The sequence below is a fragment of the Atractosteus spatula genome, chromosome 3 (genome assembly GCF_055471065.1).
Source record: "Atractosteus spatula isolate fAtrSpa1 chromosome 3, fAtrSpa1.hap1, whole genome shotgun sequence".
Lineage (NCBI taxonomy): Eukaryota > Metazoa > Chordata > Actinopteri > Semionotiformes > Lepisosteidae > Atractosteus > Atractosteus spatula.
Genome location: NC_142708.1, coordinates 65,408,831 through 65,430,604, shown reverse-complemented (window position 1 = coordinate 65,430,604; position 21,774 = coordinate 65,408,831). Strand labels below are relative to the sequence as shown.

The 21,774-nt window shown below is 51.2% G+C and overlaps 5 protein-coding genes across 5 annotated transcripts; all 5 read left to right on the top strand.

The window, feature by feature from the left end:
• The first annotated feature begins 748 nt into the window (after nucleotides 1-748).
• On the top strand, nucleotides 749-3,218 carry LOC148838230 (zona pellucida sperm-binding protein 3-like). The gene is made up of 9 exons (XM_088910578.1): nucleotides 749-1,135; nucleotides 1,211-1,329; nucleotides 1,418-1,521; nucleotides 1,752-1,929; nucleotides 2,004-2,121; nucleotides 2,202-2,287; nucleotides 2,362-2,474; nucleotides 2,833-2,967; nucleotides 3,085-3,218. The coding sequence occupies exons 1-9, from the start codon at nucleotides 749-751 to the stop codon at nucleotides 3,216-3,218; spliced, it is 1,374 nt and encodes a 457-aa protein (XP_088766704.1).
• Nucleotides 3,219-5,654: 2,436 nt separating this feature from the next.
• LOC148838229 (zona pellucida sperm-binding protein 4-like) lies at nucleotides 5,655-7,619 on the top strand. The gene is made up of 9 exons (XM_088910581.1): nucleotides 5,655-5,868; nucleotides 5,951-6,138; nucleotides 6,218-6,315; nucleotides 6,391-6,518; nucleotides 6,597-6,786; nucleotides 6,871-7,018; nucleotides 7,100-7,178; nucleotides 7,286-7,411; nucleotides 7,489-7,619. The coding sequence occupies exons 1-9, from the start codon at nucleotides 5,655-5,657 to the stop codon at nucleotides 7,617-7,619; spliced, it is 1,302 nt and encodes a 433-aa protein (XP_088766707.1).
• A 2,228-nt stretch (nucleotides 7,620-9,847) lies between these two features.
• Nucleotides 9,848-12,317, top strand: LOC148838228 (zona pellucida sperm-binding protein 3-like). Its single transcript, XM_088910572.1, has 9 exons — nucleotides 9,848-10,234; nucleotides 10,310-10,428; nucleotides 10,517-10,620; nucleotides 10,851-11,028; nucleotides 11,103-11,220; nucleotides 11,301-11,386; nucleotides 11,461-11,573; nucleotides 11,932-12,066; nucleotides 12,184-12,317. The coding sequence occupies exons 1-9, from the start codon at nucleotides 9,848-9,850 to the stop codon at nucleotides 12,315-12,317; spliced, it is 1,374 nt and encodes a 457-aa protein (XP_088766698.1).
• A 2,450-nt stretch (nucleotides 12,318-14,767) lies between these two features.
• On the top strand, nucleotides 14,768-16,732 carry LOC148838227 (zona pellucida sperm-binding protein 4-like). Its single transcript, XM_088910583.1, has 9 exons — nucleotides 14,768-14,981; nucleotides 15,064-15,251; nucleotides 15,331-15,428; nucleotides 15,504-15,631; nucleotides 15,710-15,899; nucleotides 15,984-16,131; nucleotides 16,213-16,291; nucleotides 16,399-16,524; nucleotides 16,602-16,732. The coding sequence occupies exons 1-9, from the start codon at nucleotides 14,768-14,770 to the stop codon at nucleotides 16,730-16,732; spliced, it is 1,302 nt and encodes a 433-aa protein (XP_088766709.1).
• Nucleotides 16,733-18,960: 2,228 nt separating this feature from the next.
• LOC148838226 (zona pellucida sperm-binding protein 3-like) lies at nucleotides 18,961-21,430 on the top strand. The gene is made up of 9 exons (XM_088910576.1): nucleotides 18,961-19,347; nucleotides 19,423-19,541; nucleotides 19,630-19,733; nucleotides 19,964-20,141; nucleotides 20,216-20,333; nucleotides 20,414-20,499; nucleotides 20,574-20,686; nucleotides 21,045-21,179; nucleotides 21,297-21,430. Exons 1-9 carry the CDS (start codon nucleotides 18,961-18,963, stop codon nucleotides 21,428-21,430), a joined length of 1,374 nt encoding a protein of 457 aa, XP_088766702.1.
• Nucleotides 21,431-21,774: the final 344 nt, after the last annotated feature.

The following is a 21,774-nucleotide window of genomic DNA, read 5'->3' as shown; positions in this document are numbered from 1 at the left end:
CTCGTCTGTCTGCAGCTCCTTCATTAGCGCCAACATCCCAGGCTTCTCCCTGCTTACGCGACACTGTCTCATTCGCTCTCTGATGCTCTAATGCAGCGGGTTTGTCTCGGCAACACGACTAATCAGTTCATTGATCTGAAATCACACGTGTAGCGCAAATTAAGACGTAATTTGAGTGGATTTAGGATTCATGTTAAACGAAATGTAAGATAAAAAAACTACACATTGAAAGGCCTGCCTGCATTTTCTATAATTTCATAATGCCCTATGTGATTTAACACTAAGGCAAAAACACATTTGACTAAGAATACGTTATCAGCAGCGATTTAGTCCTAGCCTGAGGTGGACTGGATTTTGCTGTAGTTTTACATTTTTATTTTCTCAAAATCCTCAAGAAAGGTTACGAAGTGCACCCCCTGGACGTCTTCACAGCCAGCACTGGGACGACATGATGCCATTTAAGGTAGAAATTGGATCATAATGCGTAATTACAACAGAACGCACTGACTCAGCCGGAGAAAATGGAAACATTAAATAAAAGAATACGTAAAACATCACCGGTCCTATTGTTTCATGATCGCTGCTCTGATCTTCCCCGACTCCCGCGCTCTATCCGGGCTCCTCAGTACGAGCGGACACTGAGTTTGTTCGCGTGAGAATCTGCTTTCTCTGTCGGCAAACCTGAACCTCATTAAGAGAGAATATCTCTGTGCCTTTAAAAAGACGTACTTCGCAAACAGTAGGTATCATGGATTCGTTCTCTGTGGGAAACAAAATGTGGGTTTCGGGCATTTCTCTCTTCAGCGTCTTGGTGTTCTTTTGTTGCGGCGTTTTCTGTGACGCCGCTACATGGCGCTCAGCTCCCGGACGGCGAACCGGTATCACGCACAAGGGGGCTGTGTTCTACAAAACTCCTTGGTTTCCACAGCAGGATACGCCGCTCGGGCGGGCTGTGTCGGTAGCGTGCGGGGAGAGTCAAATCGTGGTGCAAGTCAGGAGAGACCTGTTCGGTACCGGTCAGCTGATCAACTCCTCGGACGTCAGTCTGGGAGACTGTGCGGCCACAAGGCAAGACGACGCGGCGCAGGTCCTGATCTTCGAGTCCGAGCTGCAGGCGTGTCGTAGTTCGCTGACGGTAGGGTGTCCGGCTTTGACATTCTAGCTTCGTATTTTAGTGGTGTGCCGGCTTCACCTGTCGCTTCTCTCCCAGAGCGCGCCAGAGGAGCTAGTGTACAGCTTCTCTCTCAGCTACACCCCGCGGGCGATTGCCAACACCCCCATCGTGAGAACTAATGGCGCCGTTGTCGGTATTGAGTGTCGCTACATGAGGTGAGGGAGGCATCTGCTGTCCTGCAGGGTCCACGGAGCTCCAGGGCTGAATAAGGACCGTGTCACTCTGCCGGAGTCTCTTTCCCAGGTTTTACAATGTGAGCAGCAGCGCCCTGAAGCCCACCTGGGTCCCCTACACTTCCACCAAGTCTGCGGAGGATGTCCTGGATTTCTCCCTGGTGCTCATGGCTGGTATGTGCTCCTGTAGGGAGAGGTGCAGCAAGACTCCCTTTCGCACTGGGGATGTCTGCTAGAGAAGATTGCTTTGTTGAATTGGCTTGACTGGGGGTCTATGAAGGCTTGCTCCCAGTAACCGGAGCTCTTTGAAGGGATCTGTATTTGGGAGACGTTCATCTGGTTCTCTGCTATTTTCCTGCTGGACCTATTCGTCGCCATGAGTAATGGCTCCTCTCCAATGCTAGATGACTGGAGCTCCCCAAGGACCTCCAACGTGTTCTACCTGGGGGACGTCCTGAATATTGAAGCCTCCGTCGGCCAGGCCGACCACCAGCCCCTCCGGCTCTTTGTGGACAGCTGTGTGGCCACCCTGGTGCCTGACCAGACCTCTACCCCCAGATATGCCTTCATTGAGAATCACGGGTGAGTCCTGTGCCTTCTGATGGAGGAACTGCTGTGCAGACGGTGCACTTGCAATGACCTCCCCTCTCCCCCAGGTGCCTGACTGATGCCAGAACAACCGGCTCCAGTTCTCAGTTCATGCCAAGACCCCAGGACAGCAAGCTGAGGATGGAGCTGGATGCCTTCAGGTTCTATCAAGATGCCAGGAGCTCAGTGAGTGTCTTCCTGTGGCCTCTGGGCTGTGAGGAGGTTTAGCTGCAGTGGAGCCTCTGACTGAAGGTGTGCTGTTCCAGATCTACATCACCTGCCTTCTGAAGGTGACTGCTGCTTCCCAGAGTGTGGACTCCCTGAACAAGGCCTGCTACACTACTGGGAATGTGTAAGTGAGGAGGAGGGTGTTGGCTGCAATGTGCTCTGATGCGGGTGTCTGCAGTGATGCCTGTCCTGCTGTAGGTGGCGGTCTGTGGATGGGAGTGATCAGGTGTGCAGCTGCTGTGACTCCAGCTGTCCTACTACCAAATCCAGGCACTGGATGAGAATGAAGAGGGATCTGGGATCTAAAGAGGGTGAGACTCTCTCTTGCTTGTGGTTTCTCAAAATGAGGAGAGGGGCTTCTAGTTCTTGTAGATGCTAGTGTTCCACTCCAGTAGTATGAACATTGGTACATTGAGGGATTGTGAGCAGAAGTCTTCATAGAAAACCATGGCACTGTATGCTGTACACGATCCCTCCTGCTCTTATTCTTGGGGAATGTAGGCAAAATGTGGAAAAGCAACTGTTCTCTGGATTGCGACATGAAAAGGAGCGTTACAAAGGGTGTCCTTCCCTCCAACATGCTCCTTAAAAAATCCTGGTCAGGTTTATGTGAAAGTGAATGCTGTCTTCTGCAGCGCTGTAGGTTTTTCAATCCAGAATTCCTTCCAGTTGCAGCTGCTGAGTGGGAAGGCGATGCCACAGTTGGTCCTCTGTTTGTGCTGGGAGAGCAGGCTGTTGACAGCCCAGCAGAGGTGACAGGTCAGAGGTCTCAGCTGAGAGCACAGGAGGAAGGTGATGCAACAGGTAGAGGAAGCCTTTAGTACCCAACCTGTATACTGACTGGAGTCTCAGTGGGACTGAACTGGTCTAAAAGCATCTCTATGGTAGAGCAGTGTGAGCTAACCTGTCCTCTCTTTCCAGGAGTGTCTGCTGAGCCTGTGATCCTGGCTGCTCTGGGGGCAGTGGTGGGGCTGGTCTGTGTGGCTGTGCTGGGGACTGTCCTTTACAGGAGACTGCAGAGTAAATCCACTGAGCTGACTGTGATGGAGAAATAAAGGAGGGATTGGAAACTGTCTCTGTGTGATACTTGTTCCTTTGTTAAGCCAGTGCAATAGATCTTGACACCTGCTTAATGCGCTGACCTCTCATGTCCTCGCCATGCTAGCCCGTTCAGTGTCTTTGCCACAAGCACTGTGAGCAGAGGGCGAGCAATGCCTGGTGGGCTTGGGCTGTTACTGCACTGGCTCCAGTGGCTTTCAGCTAGTCTGACAGCCTTTCTTGTGCAGATGCTTAGCATTAAACTGCAGCTCCACTCTGTAGAGTAGATGCTATGGGTGGGGAGCTTCTCTGCAGCTGATGATGGCTGCTTCACTGTTCACTGCTGCTGTAGTACTCATGGGAGCAGCCTGGACTCCAGGCTGTTACACGTCCCTGACAGCAGCACATGGATGGCTGCTTTTTCTTCTAAGTCAGGTTCTAGGTGAGACAGCATCTTTTATGAACGTTAGAGGAGAGCCACAGGGCAGACACTTTCAGAGTGTTGCCATCTGAGGCTCTTGACTGTCACGGAGACGCCTGCTATGATTCTCCTTTCCTTCGGTTTTATGGAGTTACATGGTTAAAGGGATCTGACTTTTTTTACTTCGTTATGAGATGAAAATATTTTGTTACGACCACGGAGTTCAGTACCGAATGGAGCGGGCGTAGAAGTCGGAAAAAAGAGGTTAATCGGAAGCGGGGAAAGGTGTACACACACACACACAGGGCCAGGGATTACAGCGCTACACCTACACTAACGGACACGAAGGGAAGAGCCTGTTTCCAGCCTCCGTCCCACTATATACAGTACAGTCCCCTAGTCCCCAGCCCGCCTTGCGTGCGCATGGCTCTACAGTATTCTCAAACTAAGTGTGTGGGTTTTTCTAAACAGTATTGTTCTTAGGCTTTCGTTCTAATGCACAGTACAGTCTAAGACAAGAGCCTAAACAAAATTAGCTTGCATGAGCAGAAGAGATGTAAACGAAGGCTGAAAAACCGCCGCAAGATCCTCCAGCTTCCTCTCTGTTAGATCCATGTAACTAACAAACGGTAGACACGTAGACTATTCGACGTGTTCTTGCTAGAAGTTAGCAGATTCTCGTTTGCCGCAATTGTACACGGGCCGTGTGGCTAAATAAATCCCACCTGGCTAAAAATCGTCCCTACCCGCACAAACAAAAGCGTGAACGCACAGTTCAGCGATTATACGTAAGCGGCATTAAAACGCATTGCTTTCCGTGCGGCTTCTCCAGTATTTTACTAAATGGAGGTGTGAATTCAACCTGTAGCCGCTCTCCTCAGAGCTCAAGCGGATTAAAGCATACCTGAGGTCAACAACACAAGCACAGTTCTAGAACGTTTTCGATCAAACTTTCCCATCTTCACAGCTTTGCTGATCTCGCCTCCCTTGTTACTGATGGCACTTGATTTAAGCGTTTCACCTTCATCATTATTTCTGCTATTGCTTTCCACAAAGGTTTCAGTGCAGTACTTTTTAAGTTATGATTTGCTATCATTTTGACGAAGCAGAGGTCCTATTTGTTAAGAATTCTCACAAATCAAGGTCAGTGTACAGGCGAAGGTTCAAACAGGAGCTCCCAGGGTACTGTGGACTAGGCAGGCTCGGAGTCAAAGAAAGAAACTAGGTGGAGGCAGGAAAACAGGCTGACAGTAAGAACACGGCTCAGTACAAGGCACTCAGGAGGCTGAGGCAAGACTTCGCCAAAAAACCGAGGCTTAGACAGGCTTTATATAACTTTTAAAACGTTTCGAGGGTGTGGCAAATGAGGTGATGACAGGTAGCACCCAATCACAAACCGGGGAACAGATATATCATTTTGTACTTTCCATTTATGTGTATATGGTCAAAACGTGATCTCAGATCACCAGCTTGCTCTTAATTTTTCCTGTGCCGAATCCCGGCAAAACATTTGAAACATTTCGAAACTGTGACGCAATGAAGTCGCGTTCGGCCTAGTCACGCGCCTTTTCATACGGACTTCGGAGCAGTGTACAGTATGGTAACGCTCTGCTCCAAATGAATCGAAGCCGTTTCGAGTCTGACATCACTACTATTTCGTCTTTCTTTTAAACCAGCAAGAGCAAATGATTCCTGGCTCAAACATCCAAATATATTAGCAGCCCAATGATGTGCAATTTTAAGCAGTGCTGATTTTAATTGGATTTCAAAATCACCGCTGAGGTTCTGTTTCCTCACTTGTTAACACATCACGGATGAAGACAATTCTTAAGAATGACGCTGGAGAGAACCAGCAGAGCGATCTGCGCACCTGGACTCAATTCCTGACCCTGGAGACGCGCAGAGCGTCTGAGCTCCTCGTGCGCCCGCTTCAGCCTGCTGCTGTCCAATCGCCGAGCTCAGCCGATCAGCGCGCAGAGAGAACTTAAGGCGCTGAGCGCGGCTTTCCTCTAGTTCCTCTCCGAGTTCCGCCATGGAGAAGTCTGGGGTCAGTGGGAAAGTGTGGAGTCTGTGTGCCTTGCTTTTTGTGTTGCTGGATGTGGCTCTAGCCCAGAATCAGAAATGTCTGGTGAGCGATAATGACAAGGTGGTGTGTGGAGACCCGACCATCACGAGAGCCGACTGTGAAGCAGGAAACTGTTGCTTTGATCAGACAAGCCAGAGGCGCTGCTACTATGGGAATGACGGTGGGTTTGTGTAACCTGCGCATTTCGGAGCAGGATTCCTTTTTTTATACTGGGACTGAATCCAGCCTTTGTATCCCCTCAGTGACTGTGCAGTGCACCAGGGATGGTCAGTTCGTGGTTGTGGTGTCCAGGAATGCCACCAGCCCTCCGCTGAGCCTGGACTCGGTCAGTCTGCTGGGGGGTGGCAGTGCAGCCTGTGGCCCTGTTGGCACCACTGCTGGCTTTGCCATGTTCAAGTTCCCAGTCAGTGCCTGTGGCACCAGGATGAGGGTGAGTTGCAGCCAGTGTCTTGTTCCCAGAGCGCCAGCGTGTGCAGGCTGTGCCCGTCATGTCCCCACCCCTCTTCCAGGTGGAGGCTGGTGCTGTAGTGTATGAGAACCTGATGAACTCCAGCTTCGAGGTGAGGCCGGGACCTGATGGCTCCATCACGAGGGACAGTGCCTACAGGTGGGCAGGTTGCCTTCTCCTTCCTCGGCTCCCCTCGGCCTGTGCCAGTTCCTGATGGCCGGCTTCTTCCTGCAGGCTGTTCTTCCAGTGCAAGTATGCAGATGATGAGCTGGTTCCTCTGCAGGCAGTGGTCTATACGGTCTCTCCACCCCCTCCAGCAGTGTCCCCAGGACCTCTCCGTGTGGAGCTCCAACTGGCGAGAGGTACCTCTGCTGAGCCTTCAGCTCTGCTCGGCTGCCCTGCAGGGTGAAATAGTGCTAAAGCTCCCTCCTCCTCCTCAGGAGAGCAGTATGACTCCTACTACAGCGAGGGTGACTACCCTGTGACCAAGGTCCTGCAGGATCCTGTGTATGTGGAGGTTCACATCTTGCAGAGGACAGATCCCAATATTGTCCTGACGCTGGGAGACTGCTGGGCCACTTCCACCCCAAGCCCTCTGAGCCAGCCCCAGTGGAGCCTCCTGGTTGCTGGGTAACCTGTCCTCTGTAGCTCTTGCTGGATTCCCCACTGCTGACCCCTGCTGGCAGAGCTCTCACCCTGCTCCTCCTGTTGCAGGTGCCCATACAGAGATGACAACTACCAGACCACTCTGATCCCTGTGGGCGGCTCCTCAGGGCTGCTGTACCCAACGCACTACCAGCGCTTCATGGTCCGGATGTTCACTTTTGTGGACCCTGCCTCCCAGCTCCCCCTGAAGGAGACGGTAAGGAGCCGCGGCTGGGAGGCACCAGCTTGATGCCCGAGGGCAGCTGACCTTCTCTCAGCCCTGCTCTGCTCTCTCCAGGTCTACATCCACTGCAGTGCAGCGGTGTGCCAGCCTACTGCTACTGACCGCTGTGTCCCAACCTGCATCAGCAGGAGGAGTGAGTACCTGTCGCATGTCGGCTCCAGTGCTCCAGCTGAGGGGTAGCTGTTGGCTGCTGAATCCTGGTCGTCAGTCCTCCCAGCAGTTCTTCTGTTCCTCTTCCAGGAAGGGCTGTTGCTGCAGCACGCGGGGGCTCCTCCAAAGACACTGCAGTGGTCTCTAGTGGAGAAGTGATCCTGACTGCCTCTGAGCTCCCAGCCCAGGGTGAAGCGCATCGGCTCTGGTCTGAAGGTGAGAGGCTCCACTGTGTGAGCGGTGTTGGCGTGTTGCTCTGGCTGTGTACTGACTGCTGCCTGCTCTCTCCTCAGTGCCCCAGGTCTTCAGCTATGGTTTGCTGGCAGTAGCTGCCTCCACTGTGCTTGTGGTCTCTGCTCTGCTGCTGGTAGCTGTGTGGAGATTCAGACCTTGTACACAGAACAAAGCTGTAACTGGAGCATAATAAAGGGAGAAGTGAACTCTGGTCCTCCTCAGCCTTTTTCCTTTTTACTTTCTTAAAGATTGTATAAGACGCTTACAGCTGCGTTCTTTCTAGACGGAATGGTGGCAAAAACGCTGCTTAACAGATCAATGTAATGATTATTGCAGCAAGAGCACTTTTTGCATATACTGGCTTTTCTGCATCCAGCTCTGAAACCTCTTCCAGAACCACAGTCTGCTCCCTCTCCTTCATCTCGGTAATCTGACCGCTGAGGAAGGTAATTAATAGTGCAGGTGCTGCTTGGAGTCGTGGGCAGCGCTGTTCCCCTTGCAGCGACTGTAGGGGAGCCGATTTCGTACCTCCACTTACTGCGGCAGTACTGCCTGCTCCTCACACAGGCCCAACGTCATGCAATCCAGGAAGTGGCTTTAGAGCGGAATAATCTGTGGTCTTGGCTTCTGTTCTCTGAAGAGAAATGGAAGTGGCGGGATTGGACTTGGGGTACCTGGGAGGTCATTTGGGAGACACTGGTCCATACTTGATGATAAAAATAAAATCAGGTTTTTCACTCAAAAACACCAACATTCATGATCACCTAAATGACATGATTTCAAGGGGGGTTAGTGACGGGTGTAAAATGTCTGGGATCAGTGATCAATCATGCAGTTGAATATTGCAATCGGCGCAGTTTATTGGCATCGCAAGAATTTTGAGCAATATTTGCCTCTACTACAATTGGAGAAACTTTTAATCCTGTTAAAAGCTAGGAGAGAAACCTTTGACAACTTGGGGATTTTTGACCAATCTCAATTCCCCACGTGATTCGGAAGCCCTCGTCTGAAAGAAAAATGAGGCATTAACTTTAAAAGATTAAACCCTGCTGAACGTGCAAGAAGACTGACCTCTTTCAAATTGTATTTTGAACCACCAGTGTATGTGGTAATTATTCTGAAGTAATACTTCAATTATTAATTATTTACTTCCACTTGTATAGCGCTTTTCTGGTAATGTGGACTCCCCTCCACCACCTGGAGGATGCGACGGCAGCCATAGTGCGCCAGAACGCTCACCACACCAGCTCTCAGGGGGGAGAAGATTCACAGATGGGGATTATTAGGAGGCCATGATTCTTTTAGAGAGACGCCCTGGGATTTTTAATGACCACAGAGAGTCAGGACCTCGGTTTTACGTCTCAGCCGAAGGACGGCGCCTGTTTACAGTCTAGTGTCCCCATCACTATACTGGGGTATTAGGACCCACATGGACCACAGGGTTAGCGCCCCCTGCTGGCCCCACTAACTCCTCTTCTGGCAGAAACCTTAGTTGTTCCCAGGAGCTCTCCCATCCAGGTACTGACCAGGCTCACACCTGCTCAGCTTTAGTGGGCTGCCAGTTGTGAGCTGCAGATGAAATGGCTGCTGGCTGTGCCGAATGTCGAAATTCAAACTTATTTTCCTAATGTGTGCGATTTCAGCCCGCAGGCACAGAGTACACGTGTTCTCTCGTCTGTCTGCAGCTCCTTCATTAGCGCCAACATCCCAGGCTTCTCCCTGCTTACGCGACACTGTCTCATTCGCTCTCTGATGCTCTAATGCAGCGGGTTTGTCTCGGCAACACGACTAATCAGTTCATTGATCTGAAATCACACGTGTAGCGCAAATTAAGACGTAATTTGAGTGGATTTAGGATTCATGTTAAACGAAATGTAAGATAAAAAAACTACACATTGAAAGGCCTGCCTGCATTTTCTATAATTTCATAATGCCCTATGTGATTTAACACTAAGGCAAAAACACATTTGACTAAGAATACGTTATCAGCAGCGATTTAGTCCTAGCCTGAGGTGGACTGGATTTTGCTGTAGTTTTACATTTTTATTTTCTCAAAATCCTCAAGAAAGGTTACGAAGTGCACCCCCTGGACGTCTTCACAGCCAGCACTGGGACGACATGATGCCATTTAAGGTAGAAATTGGATCATAATGCGTAATTACAACAGAACGCACTGACTCAGCCGGAGAAAATGGAAACATTAAATAAAAGAATACGTAAAACATCACCGGTCCTATTGTTTCATGATCGCTGCTCTGATCTTCCCCGACTCCCGCGCTCTATCCGGGCTCCTCAGTACGAGCGGACACTGAGTTTGTTCGCGTGAGAATCTGCTTTCTCTGTCGGCAAACCTGAACCTCATTAAGAGAGAATATCTCTGTGCCTTTAAAAAGACGTACTTCGCAAACAGTAGGTATCATGGATTCGTTCTCTGTGGGAAACAAAATGTGGGTTTCGGGCATTTCTCTCTTCAGCGTCTTGGTGTTCTTTTGTTGCGGCGTTTTCTGTGACGCCGCTACATGGCGCTCAGCTCCCGGACGGCGAACCGGTATCACGCACAAGGGGGCTGTGTTCTACAAAACTCCTTGGTTTCCACAGCAGGATACGCCGCTCGGGCGGGCTGTGTCGGTAGCGTGCGGGGAGAGTCAAATCGTGGTGCAAGTCAGGAGAGACCTGTTCGGTACCGGTCAGCTGATCAACTCCTCGGACGTCAGTCTGGGAGACTGTGCGGCCACAAGGCAAGACGACGCGGCGCAGGTCCTGATCTTCGAGTCCGAGCTGCAGGCGTGTCGTAGTTCGCTGACGGTAGGGTGTCCGGCTTTGACATTCTAGCTTCGTATTTTAGTGGTGTGCCGGCTTCACCTGTCGCTTCTCTCCCAGAGCGCGCCAGAGGAGCTAGTGTACAGCTTCTCTCTCAGCTACACCCCGCGGGCGATTGCCAACACCCCCATCGTGAGAACTAATGGCGCCGTTGTCGGTATTGAGTGTCGCTACATGAGGTGAGGGAGGCATCTGCTGTCCTGCAGGGTCCACGGAGCTCCAGGGCTGAATAAGGACCGTGTCACTCTGCCGGAGTCTCTTTCCCAGGTTTTACAATGTGAGCAGCAGCGCCCTGAAGCCCACCTGGGTCCCCTACACTTCCACCAAGTCTGCGGAGGATGTCCTGGATTTCTCCCTGGTGCTCATGGCTGGTATGTGCTCCTGTAGGGAGAGGTGCAGCAAGACTCCCTTTCGCACTGGGGATGTCTGCTAGAGAAGATTGCTTTGTTGAATTGGCTTGACTGGGGGTCTATGAAGGCTTGCTCCCAGTAACCGGAGCTCTTTGAAGGGATCTGTATTTGGGAGACGTTCATCTGGTTCTCTGCTATTTTCCTGCTGGACCTATTCGTCGCCATGAGTAATGGCTCCTCTCCAATGCTAGATGACTGGAGCTCCCCAAGGACCTCCAACGTGTTCTACCTGGGGGACGTCCTGAATATTGAAGCCTCCGTCAGCCAGGCCGACCACCAGCCCCTCCGGCTCTTTGTGGACAGCTGTGTGGCCACCCTGGTGCCTGACCAGACCTCTACCCCCAGATATGCCTTCATTGAGAATCACGGGTGAGTCCTGTGCCTTCTGATGGAGGAACTGCTGTGCAGACGGTGCACTTGCAATGACCTCCCCTCTCCCCCAGGTGCCTGACTGATGCCAGAACAACCGGCTCCAGTTCTCAGTTCATGCCAAGACCCCAGGACAGCAAGCTGAGGATGGAGCTGGATGCCTTCAGGTTCTATCAAGATGCCAGGAGCTCAGTGAGTGTCTTCCTGTGGCCTCTGGGCTGTGAGGAGGTTTAGCTGCAGTGGAGCCTCTGACTGAAGGTGTGCTGTTCCAGATCTACATCACCTGCCTTCTGAAGGTGACTGCTGCTTCCCAGAGTGTGGACTCCCTGAACAAGGCCTGCTACACTACTGGGAATGTGTAAGTGAGGAGGAGGGTGTTGGCTGCAATGTGCTCTGATGCGGGTGTCTGCAGTGATGCCTGTCCTGCTGTAGGTGGCGGTCTGTGGATGGGAGTGATCAGGTGTGCAGCTGCTGTGACTCCAGCTGTCCTACTACCAAATCCAGGCACTGGATGAGAATGAAGAGGGATCTGGGATCTAAAGAGGGTGAGACTCTCTCTTGCTTGTGGTTTCTCAAAATGAGGAGAGGGGCTTCTAGTTCTTGTAGATGCTAGTGTTCCACTCCAGTAGTATGAACATTGGTACATTGAGGGATTGTGAGCAGAAGTCTTCATAGAAAACCATGGCACTGTATGCTGTACACGATCCCTCCTGCTCTTATTCTTGGGGAATGTAGGCAAAATGTGGAAAAGCAACTGTTCTCTGGATTGCGACATGAAAAGGAGCGTTACAAAGGGTGTCCTTCCCTCCAACATGCTCCTTAAAAAATCCTGGTCAGGTTTATGTGAAAGTGAATGCTGTCTTCTGCAGCGCTGTAGGTTTTTCAATCCAGAATTCCTTCCAGTTGCAGCTGCTGAGTGGGAAGGCGATGCCACAGTTGGTCCTCTGTTTGTGCTGGGAGAGCAGGCTGTTGACAGCCCAGCAGAGGTGACAGGTCAGAGGTCTCAGCTGAGAGCACAGGAGGAAGGTGATGCAACAGGTAGAGGAAGCCTTTAGTACCCAACCTGTATACTGACTGGAGTCTCAGTGGGACTGAACTGGTCTAAAAGCATCTCTATGGTAGAGCAGTGTGAGCTAACCTGTCCTCTCTTTCCAGGAGTGTCTGCTGAGCCTGTGATCCTGGCTGCTCTGGGGGCAGTGGTGGGGCTGGTCTGTGTGGCTGTGCTGGGGACTGTCCTTTACAGGAGACTGCAGAGTAAATCCACTGAGCTGACTGTGATGGAGAAATAAAGGAGGGATTGGAAACTGTCTCTGTGTGATACTTGTTCCTTTGTTAAGCCAGTGCAATAGATCTTGACACCTGCTTAATGCGCTGACCTCTCATGTCCTCGCCATGCTAGCCCGTTCAGTGTCTTTGCCACAAGCACTGTGAGCAGAGGGCGAGCAATGCCTGGTGGGCTTGGGCTGTTACTGCACTGGCTCCAGTGGCTTTCAGCTAGTCTGACAGCCTTTCTTGTGCAGATGCTTAGCATTAAACTGCAGCTCCACTCTGTAGAGTAGATGCTATGGGTGGGGAGCTTCTCTGCAGCTGATGATGGCTGCTTCACTGTTCACTGCTGCTGTAGTACTCATGGGAGCAGCCTGGACTCCAGGCTGTTACACGTCCCTGACAGCAGCACATGGATGGCTGCTTTTTCTTCTAAGTCAGGTTCTAGGTGAGACAGCATCTTTTATGAACGTTAGAGGAGAGCCACAGGGCAGACACTTTCAGAGTGTTGCCATCTGAGGCTCTTGACTGTCACGGAGACGCCTGCTATGATTCTCCTTTCCTTCGGTTTTATGGAGTTACATGGTTAAAGGGATCTGACTTTTTTTACTTCGTTATGAGATGAAAATATTTTGTTACGACCACGGAGTTCAGTACCGAATGGAGCGGGCGTAGAAGTCGGAAAAAAGAGGTTAATCGGAAGCGGGGAAAGGTGTGTACACACACACACACACACACACACACAGGGCCAGGGATTACAGCGCTACACCTACACTAACGGACACGAAGGGAAGAGCCTGTTTCCAGCCTCCGTCCCACTATATACAGTACAGTCCCCTAGTCCCCAGCCCGCCTTGCGTGCGCATGGCTCTACAGTATTCTCAAACTAAGTGTGTGGGTTTTTCTAAACAGTATTGTTCTTAGGCTTTCGTTCTAATGCACAGTACAGTCTAAGACAAGAGCCTAAACAAAATTAGCTTGCATGAGCAGAAGAGATGTAAACGAAGGCTGAAAAACCGCCGCAAGATCCTCCAGCTTCCTCTCTGTTAGATCCATGTAACTAACAAACGGTAGACACGTAGACTATTCGACGTGTTCTTGCTAGAAGTTAGCAGATTCTCGTTTGCCGCAATTGTACACGGGCCGTGTGGCTAAATAAATCCCACCTGGCTAAAAATCGTCCCTACCCGCACAAACAAAAGCGTGAACGCACAGTTCAGCGATTATACGTAAGCGGCATTAAAACGCATTGCTTTCCGTGCGGCTTCTCCAGTATTTTACTAAATGGAGGTGTGAATTCAACCTGTAGCCGCTCTCCTCAGAGCTCAAGCGGATTAAAGCATACCTGAGGTCAACAACACAAGCACAGTTCTAGAACGTTTTCGATCAAACTTTCCCATCTTCACAGCTTTGCTGATCTCGCCTCCCTTGTTACTGATGGCACTTGATTTAAGCGTTTCACCTTCATCATTATTTCTGCTATTGCTTTCCACAAAGGTTTCAGTGCAGTACTTTTTAAGTTATGATTTGCTATCATTTTGACGAAGCAGAGGTCCTATTTGTTAAGAATTCTCACAAATCAAGGTCAGTGTACAGGCGAAGGTTCAAACAGGAGCTCCCAGGGTACTGTGGACTAGGCAGGCTCGGAGTCAAAGAAAGAAACTAGGTGGAGGCAGGAAAACAGGCTGACAGTAAGAACACGGCTCAGTACAAGGCACTCAGGAGGCTGAGGCAAGACTTCGCCAAAAAACCGAGGCTTAGACAGGCTTTATATAACTTTTAAAACGTTTCGAGGGTGTGGCAAATGAGGTGATGACAGGTAGCACCCAATCACAAACCGGGGAACAGATATATCATTTTGTACTTTCCATTTATGTGTATATGGTCAAAACGTGATCTCAGATCACCAGCTTGCTCTTAATTTTTCCTGTGCCGAATCCCGGCAAAACATTTGAAACATTTCGAAACTGTGACGCAATGAAGTCGCGTTCGGCCTAGTCACGCGCCTTTTCATACGGACTTCGGAGCAGTGTACAGTATGGTAACGCTCTGCTCCAAATGAATCGAAGCCGTTTCGAGTCTGACATCACTACTATTTCGTCTTTCTTTTAAACCAGCAAGAGCAAATGATTCCTGGCTCAAACATCCAAATATATTAGCAGCCCAATGATGTGCAATTTTAAGCAGTGCTGATTTTAATTGGATTTCAAAATCACCGCTGAGGTTCTGTTTCCTCACTTGTTAACACATCACGGATGAAGACAATTCTTAAGAATGACGCTGGAGAGAACCAGCAGAGCGATCTGCGCACCTGGACTCAATTCCTGACCCTGGAGACGCGCAGAGCGTCTGAGCTCCTCGTGCGCCCGCTTCAGCCTGCTGCTGTCCAATCGCCGAGCTCAGCCGATCAGCGCGCAGAGAGAACTTAAGGCGCTGAGCGCGGCTTTCCTCTAGTTCCTCTCCGAGTTCCGCCATGGAGAAGTCTGGGGTCAGTGGGAAAGTGTGGAGTCTGTGTGCCTTGCTTTTTGTGTTGCTGGATGTGGCTCTAGCCCAGAATCAGAAATGTCTGGTGAGCGATAATGACAAGGTGGTGTGTGGAGACCCGACCATCACGAGAGCCGACTGTGAAGCAGGAAACTGTTGCTTTGATCAGACAAGCCAGAGGCGCTGCTACTATGGGAATGACGGTGGGTTTGTGTAACCTGCGCATTTCGGAGCAGGATTCCTTTTTTTATACTGGGACTGAATCCAGCCTTTGTATCCCCTCAGTGACTGTGCAGTGCACCAGGGATGGTCAGTTCGTGGTTGTGGTGTCCAGGAATGCCACCAGCCCTCCGCTGAGCCTGGACTCGGTCAGTCTGCTGGGGGGTGGCAGTGCAGCCTGTGGCCCTGTTGGCACCACTGCTGGCTTTGCCATGTTCAAGTTCCCAGTCAGTGCCTGTGGCACCAGGATGAGGGTGAGTTGCAGCCAGTGTCTTGTTCCCAGAGCGCCAGCGTGTGCAGGCTGTGCCCGTCATGTCCCCACCCCTCTTCCAGGTGGAGGCTGGTGCTGTAGTGTATGAGAACCTGATGAACTCCAGCTTCGAGGTGAGGCCGGGACCTGATGGCTCCATCACGAGGGACAGTGCCTACAGGTGGGCAGGTTGCCTTCTCCTTCCTCGGCTCCCCTCGGCCTGTGCCAGTTCCTGATGGCCGGCTTCTTCCTGCAGGCTGTTCTTCCAGTGCAAGTATGCAGATGATGAGCTGGTTCCTCTGCAGGCAGTGGTCTATACGGTCTCTCCACCCCCTCCAGCAGTGTCCCCAGGACCTCTCCGTGTGGAGCTCCAACTGGCGAGAGGTACCTCTGCTGAGCCTTCAGCTCTGCTCGGCTGCCCTGCAGGGTGAAATAGTGCTAAAGCTCCCTCCTCCTCCTCAGGAGAGCAGTATGACTCCTACTACAGTGAGGGTGACTACCCTGTGACCAAGGTCCTGCAGGATCCTGTGTATGTGGAGGTTCACATCTTGCAGAGGACAGATCCCAATATTGTCCTGACGCTGGGAGACTGCTGGGCCACTTCCACCCCAAGCCCTCTGAGCCAGCCCCAGTGGAGCCTCCTGGTTGCTGGGTAACCTGTCCTCTGTAGCTCTTGCTGGATTCCCCACTGCTGACCCCTGCTGGCAGAGCTCTCACCCTGCTCCTCCTGTTGCAGGTGCCCATACAGAGATGACAACTACCAGACCACTCTGATCCCTGTGGGCGGCTCCTCAGGGCTGCTGTACCCAACGCACTACCAGCGCTTCATGGTCCGGATGTTCACTTTTGTGGACCCTGCCTCCCAGCTCCCCCTGAAGGAGACGGTAAGGAGCCGCGGCTGGGAGGCACCAGCTTGATGCCCGAGGGCAGCTGACCTTCTCTCAGCCCTGCTCTGCTCTCTCCAGGTCTACATCCACTGCAGTGCAGCGGTGTGCCAGCCTACTGCTACTGACCGCTGTGTCCCAACCTGCATCAGCAGGAGGAGTGAGTACCTGTCGCATGTCGGCTCCAGTGCTCCAGCTGAGGGGTAGCTGTTGGCTGCTGAATCCTGGTCGTCAGTCCTCCCAGCAGTTCTTCTGTTCCTCTTCCAGGAAGGGCTGTTGCTGCAGCACGCGGGGGCTCCTCCAAAGACACTGCAGTGGTCTCTAGTGGAGAAGTGATCCTGACTGCCTCTGAGCTCCCAGCCCAGGGTGAAGCGCATCGGCTCTGGTCTGAAGGTGAGAGGCTCCACTGTGTGAGCGGTGTTGGCGTGTTGCTCTGGCTGTGTACTGACTGCTGCCTGCTCTCTCCTCAGTGCCCCAGGTCTTCAGCTATGGTTTGCTGGCAGTAGCTGCCTCCACTGTGCTTGTGGTCTCTGCTCTGCTGCTGGTAGCTGTGTGGAGATTCAGACCTTGTACACAGAACAAAGCTGTAACTGGAGCATAATAAAGGGAGAAGTGAACTCTGGTCCTCCTCAGCCTTTTTCCTTTTTACTTTCTTAAAGATTGTATAAGACGCTTACAGCTGCGTTCTTTCTAGACGGAATGGTGGCAAAAACGCTGCTTAACAGATCAATGTAATGATTATTGCAGCAAGAGCACTTTTTGCATATACTGGCTTTTCTGCATCCAGCTCTGAAACCTCTTCCAGAACCACAGTCTGCTCCCTCTCCTTCATCTCGGTAATCTGACCGCTGAGGAAGGTAATTAATAGTGCAGGTGCTGCTTGGAGTCGTGGGCAGCGCTGTTCCCCTTGCAGCGACTGTAGGGGAGCCGATTTCGTACCTCCACTTACTGCGGCAGTACTGCCTGCTCCTCACACAGGCCCAACGTCATGCAATCCAGGAAGTGGCTTTAGAGCGGAATAATCTGTGGTCTTGGCTTCTGTTCTCTGAAGAGAAATGGAAGTGGCGGGATTGGACTTGGGGTACCTGGGAGGTCATTTGGGAGACACTGGTCCATACTTGATGATAAAAATAAAATCAGGTTTTTCACTCAAAAACACCAACATTCATGATCACCTAAATGACATGATTTCAAGGGGGGTTAGTGACGGGTGTAAAATGTCTGGGATCAGTGATCAATCATGCAGTTGAATATTGCAATCGGCGCAGTTTATTGGCATCGCAAGAATTTTGAGCAATATTTGCCTCTACTACAATTGGAGAAACTTTTAATCCTGTTAAAAGCTAGGAGAGAAACCTTTGACAACTTGGGGATTTTTGACCACTCTCAATTCCCCACGTGATTCGGAAGCCCTCGTCTGAAAGAAAAATGAGGCATTAACTTTAAAAGATTAAACCCTGCTGAACGTGCAAGAAGACTGACCTCTTTCAAATTGTATTTTGAACCACCAGTGTATGTGGTAATTATTCTGAAGTAATACTTCAATTATTAATTATTTACTTCCACTTGTATAGCGCTTTTCTGGTAATGTGGACTCCCCTCCACCACCTGGAGGATGCGACGGCAGCCATAGTGCGCCAGAACGCTCACCACACCAGCTCTCAGGGGGGAGAAGATTCACAGATGGGGATTATTAGGAGGCCATGATTCTTTTAGAGAGACGCCCTGGGATTTTTAATGACCACAGAGAGTCAGGACCTCGGTTTTACGTCTCAGCCGAAGGACGGCGCCTGTTTACAGTCTAGTGTCCCCATCACTATACTGGGGCATTAGGACCCACATGGACCACAGGGTTAGCGCCCCCTGCTGGCCCCACTAACTCCTCTTCTGGCAGAAACCTTAGTTGTTCCCAGGAGCTCTCCCATCCAGGTACTGACCAGGCTCACACCTGCTCAGCTTTAGTGGGCTGCCAGTTGTGAGCTGCAGATGAAATGGCTGCTGGCTGTGCCGAATGTCGAAATTCAAACTTATTTTCCTAATGTGTGCGATTTCAGCCCGCAGGCACAGAGTACACGTGTTCTCTCGTCTGTCTGCAGCTCCTTCATTAGCGCCAACATCCCAGGCTTCTCCCTGCTTACGCGACACTGTCTCATTCGCTCTCTGATGCTCTAATGCAGCGGGTTTGTCTCGGCAACACGACTAATCAGTTCATTGATCTGAAATCACACGTGTAGCGCAAATTAAGACGTAATTTGAGTGGATTTAGGATTCATGTTAAACGAAATGTAAGATAAAAAAACTACACATTGAAAGGCCTGCCTGCATTTTCTATAATTTCATAATGCCCTATGTGATTTAACACTAAGGCAAAAACACATTTGACTAAGAATACGTTATCAGCAGCGATTTAGTCCTAGCCTGAGGTGGACTGGATTTTGCTGTAGTTTTACATTTTTATTTTCTCAAAATCCTCAAGAAAGGTTACGAAGTGCACCCCCTGGACGTCTTCACAGCCAGCACTGGGACGACATGATGCCATTTAAGGTAGAAATTGGATCATAATGCGTAATTACAACAGAACGCACTGACTCAGCCGGAGAAAATGGAAACATTAAATAAAAGAATACGTAAAACATCACCGGTCCTATTGTTTCATGATCGCTGCTCTGATCTTCCCCGACTCCCGCGCTCTATCCGGGCTCCTCAGTACGAGCGGACACTGAGTTTGTTCGCGTGAGAATCTGCTTTCTCTGTCGGCAAACCTGAACCTCATTAAGAGAGAATATCTCTGTGCCTTTAAAAAGACGTACTTCGCAAACAGTAGGTATCATGGATTCGTTCTCTGTGGGAAACAAAATGTGGGTTTCGGGCATTTCTCTCTTCAGCGTCTTGGTGTTCTTTTGTTGCGGCGTTTTCTGTGACGCCGCTACATGGCGCTCAGCTCCCGGACGGCGAACCGGTATCACGCACAAGGGGGCTGTGTTCTACAAAACTCCTTGGTTTCCACAGCAGGATACGCCGCTCGGGCGGGCTGTGTCGGTAGCGTGCGGGGAGAGTCAAATCGTGGTGCAAGTCAGGAGAGACCTGTTCGGTACCGGTCAGCTGATCAACTCCTCGGACGTCAGTCTGGGAGACTGTGCGGCCACAAGGCAAGACGACGCGGCGCAGGTCCTGATCTTCGAGTCCGAGCTGCAGGCGTGTCGTAGTTCGCTGACGGTAGGGTGTCCGGCTTTGACATTCTAGCTTCGTATTTTAGTGGTGTGCCGGCTTCACCTGTCGCTTCTCTCCCAGAGCGCGCCAGAGGAGCTAGTGTACAGCTTCTCTCTCAGCTACACCCCGCGGGCGATTGCCAACACCCCCATCGTGAGAACTAATGGCGCCGTTGTCGGTATTGAGTGTCGCTACATGAGGTGAGGGAGGCATCTGCTGTCCTGCAGGGTCCACGGAGCTCCAGGGCTGAATAAGGACCGTGTCACTCTGCCGGAGTCTCTTTCCCAGGTTTTACAATGTGAGCAGCAGCGCCCTGAAGCCCACCTGGGTCCCCTACACTTCCACCAAGTCTGCGGAGGATGTCCTGGATTTCTCCCTGGTGCTCATGGCTGGTATGTGCTCCTGTAGGGAGAGGTGCAGCAAGACTCCCTTTCGCACTGGGGATGTCTGCTAGAGAAGATTGCTTTGTTGAATTGGCTTGACTGGGGGTCTATGAAGGCTTGCTCCCAGTAACCGGAGCTCTTTGAAGGGATCTGTATTTGGGAGACGTTCATCTGGTTCTCTGCTATTTTCCTGCTGGACCTATTCGTCGCCATGAGTAATGGCTCCTCTCCAATGCTAGATGACTGGAGCTCCCCAAGGACCTCCAACGTGTTCTACCTGGGGGACGTCCTGAATATTGAAGCCTCCGTCAGCCAGGCCGACCACCAGCCCCTCCGGCTCTTTGTGGACAGCTGTGTGGCCACCCTGGTGCCTGACCAGACCTCTACCCCCAGATATGCCTTCATTGAGAATCACGGGTGAGTCCTGTGCCTTCTGATGGAGGAACTGCTGTGCAGACGGTGCACTTGCAATGACCTCCCCTCTCCCCCAGGTGCCTGACTGATGCCAGAACAACCGGCTCCAGTTCTCAGTTCATGCCAAGACCCCAGGACAGCAAGCTGAGGATGGAGCTGGATGCCTTCAGGTTCTATCAAGATGCCAGGAGCTCAGTGAGTGTCTTCCTGTGGCCTCTGGGCTGTGAGGAGGTTTAGCTGCAGTGGAGCCTCTGACTGAAGGTGTGCTGTTCCAGATCTACATCACCTGCCTTCTGAAGGTGACTGCTGCTTCCCAGAGTGTGGACTCCCTGAACAAGGCCTGCTACACTACTGGGAATGTGTAAGTGAGGAGGAGGGTGTTGGCTGCAATGTGCTCTGATGCGGGTGTCTGCAGTGATGCCTGTCCTGCTGTAGGTGGCGGTCTGTGGATGGGAGTGATCAGGTGTGCAGCTGCTGTGACTCCAGCTGTCCTACTACCAAATCCAGGCACTGGATGAGAATGAAGAGGGATCTGGGATCTAAAGAGGGTGAGACTCTCTCTTGCTTGTGGTTTCTCAAAATGAGGAGAGGGGCTTCTAGTTCTTGTAGATGCTAGTGTTCCACTCCAGTAGTATGAACATTGGTACATTGAGGGATTGTGAGCAGAAGTCTTCATAGAAAACCATGGCACTGTATGCTGTACACGATCCCTCCTGCTCTTATTCTTGGGGAATGTAGGCAAAATGTGGAAAAGCAACTGTTCTCTGGATTGCGACATGAAAAGGAGCGTTACAAAGGGTGTCCTTCCCTCCAACATGCTCCTTAAAAAATCCTGGTCAGGTTTATGTGAAAGTGAATGCTGTCTTCTGCAGCGCTGTAGGTTTTTCAATCCAGAATTCCTTCCAGTTGCAGCTGCTGAGTGGGAAGGCGATGCCACAGTTGGTCCTCTGTTTGTGCTGGGAGAGCAGGCTGTTGACAGCCCAGCAGAGGTGAAAGGTCAGAGGTCTCAGCTGAGAGCACAGGAGGAAGGTGATGCAACAGGTAGAGGAAGCCTTTAGTACCCAACCTGTATACTGACTGGAGTCTCAGTGGGACTGAACTGGTCTAAAAGCATCTCTATGGTAGAGCAGTGTGAGCTAACCTGTCCTCTCTTTCCAGGAGTGTCTGCCGAGCCTGTGATCCTGGCTGCTCTGGGGGCAGTGGTGGGGCTGGTCTGTGTGGCTGTGCTGGGGACTGTCCTTTACAGGAGACTGCAGAGTAAATCCACTGAGCTGACTGTGATGGAGAAATAAAGGAGGGATTGGAAACTGTCTCTGTGTGATACTTGTTCCTTTGTTAAGCCAGTGCAATAGATCTTGACACCTGCTTAATGCGCTGACCTCTCATGTCCTCGCCATGCTAGCCCGTTCAGTGTCTTTGCCACAAGCACTGTGAGCAGAGGGCGAGCAATGCCTGGTGGGCTTGGGCTGTTACTGCACTGGCTCCAGTGGCTTTCAGCTAGTCTGACAGCCTTTCTTGTGCAGATGCTTAGCATTAAACTGCAGCTCCACTCTGTAGAGTAGATGCTATGGGTGGGGAGCTTCTCTGCAGCTGATGATGGCTGCTTCACTGTTCACTGCTGCTGTAGTACTCATGG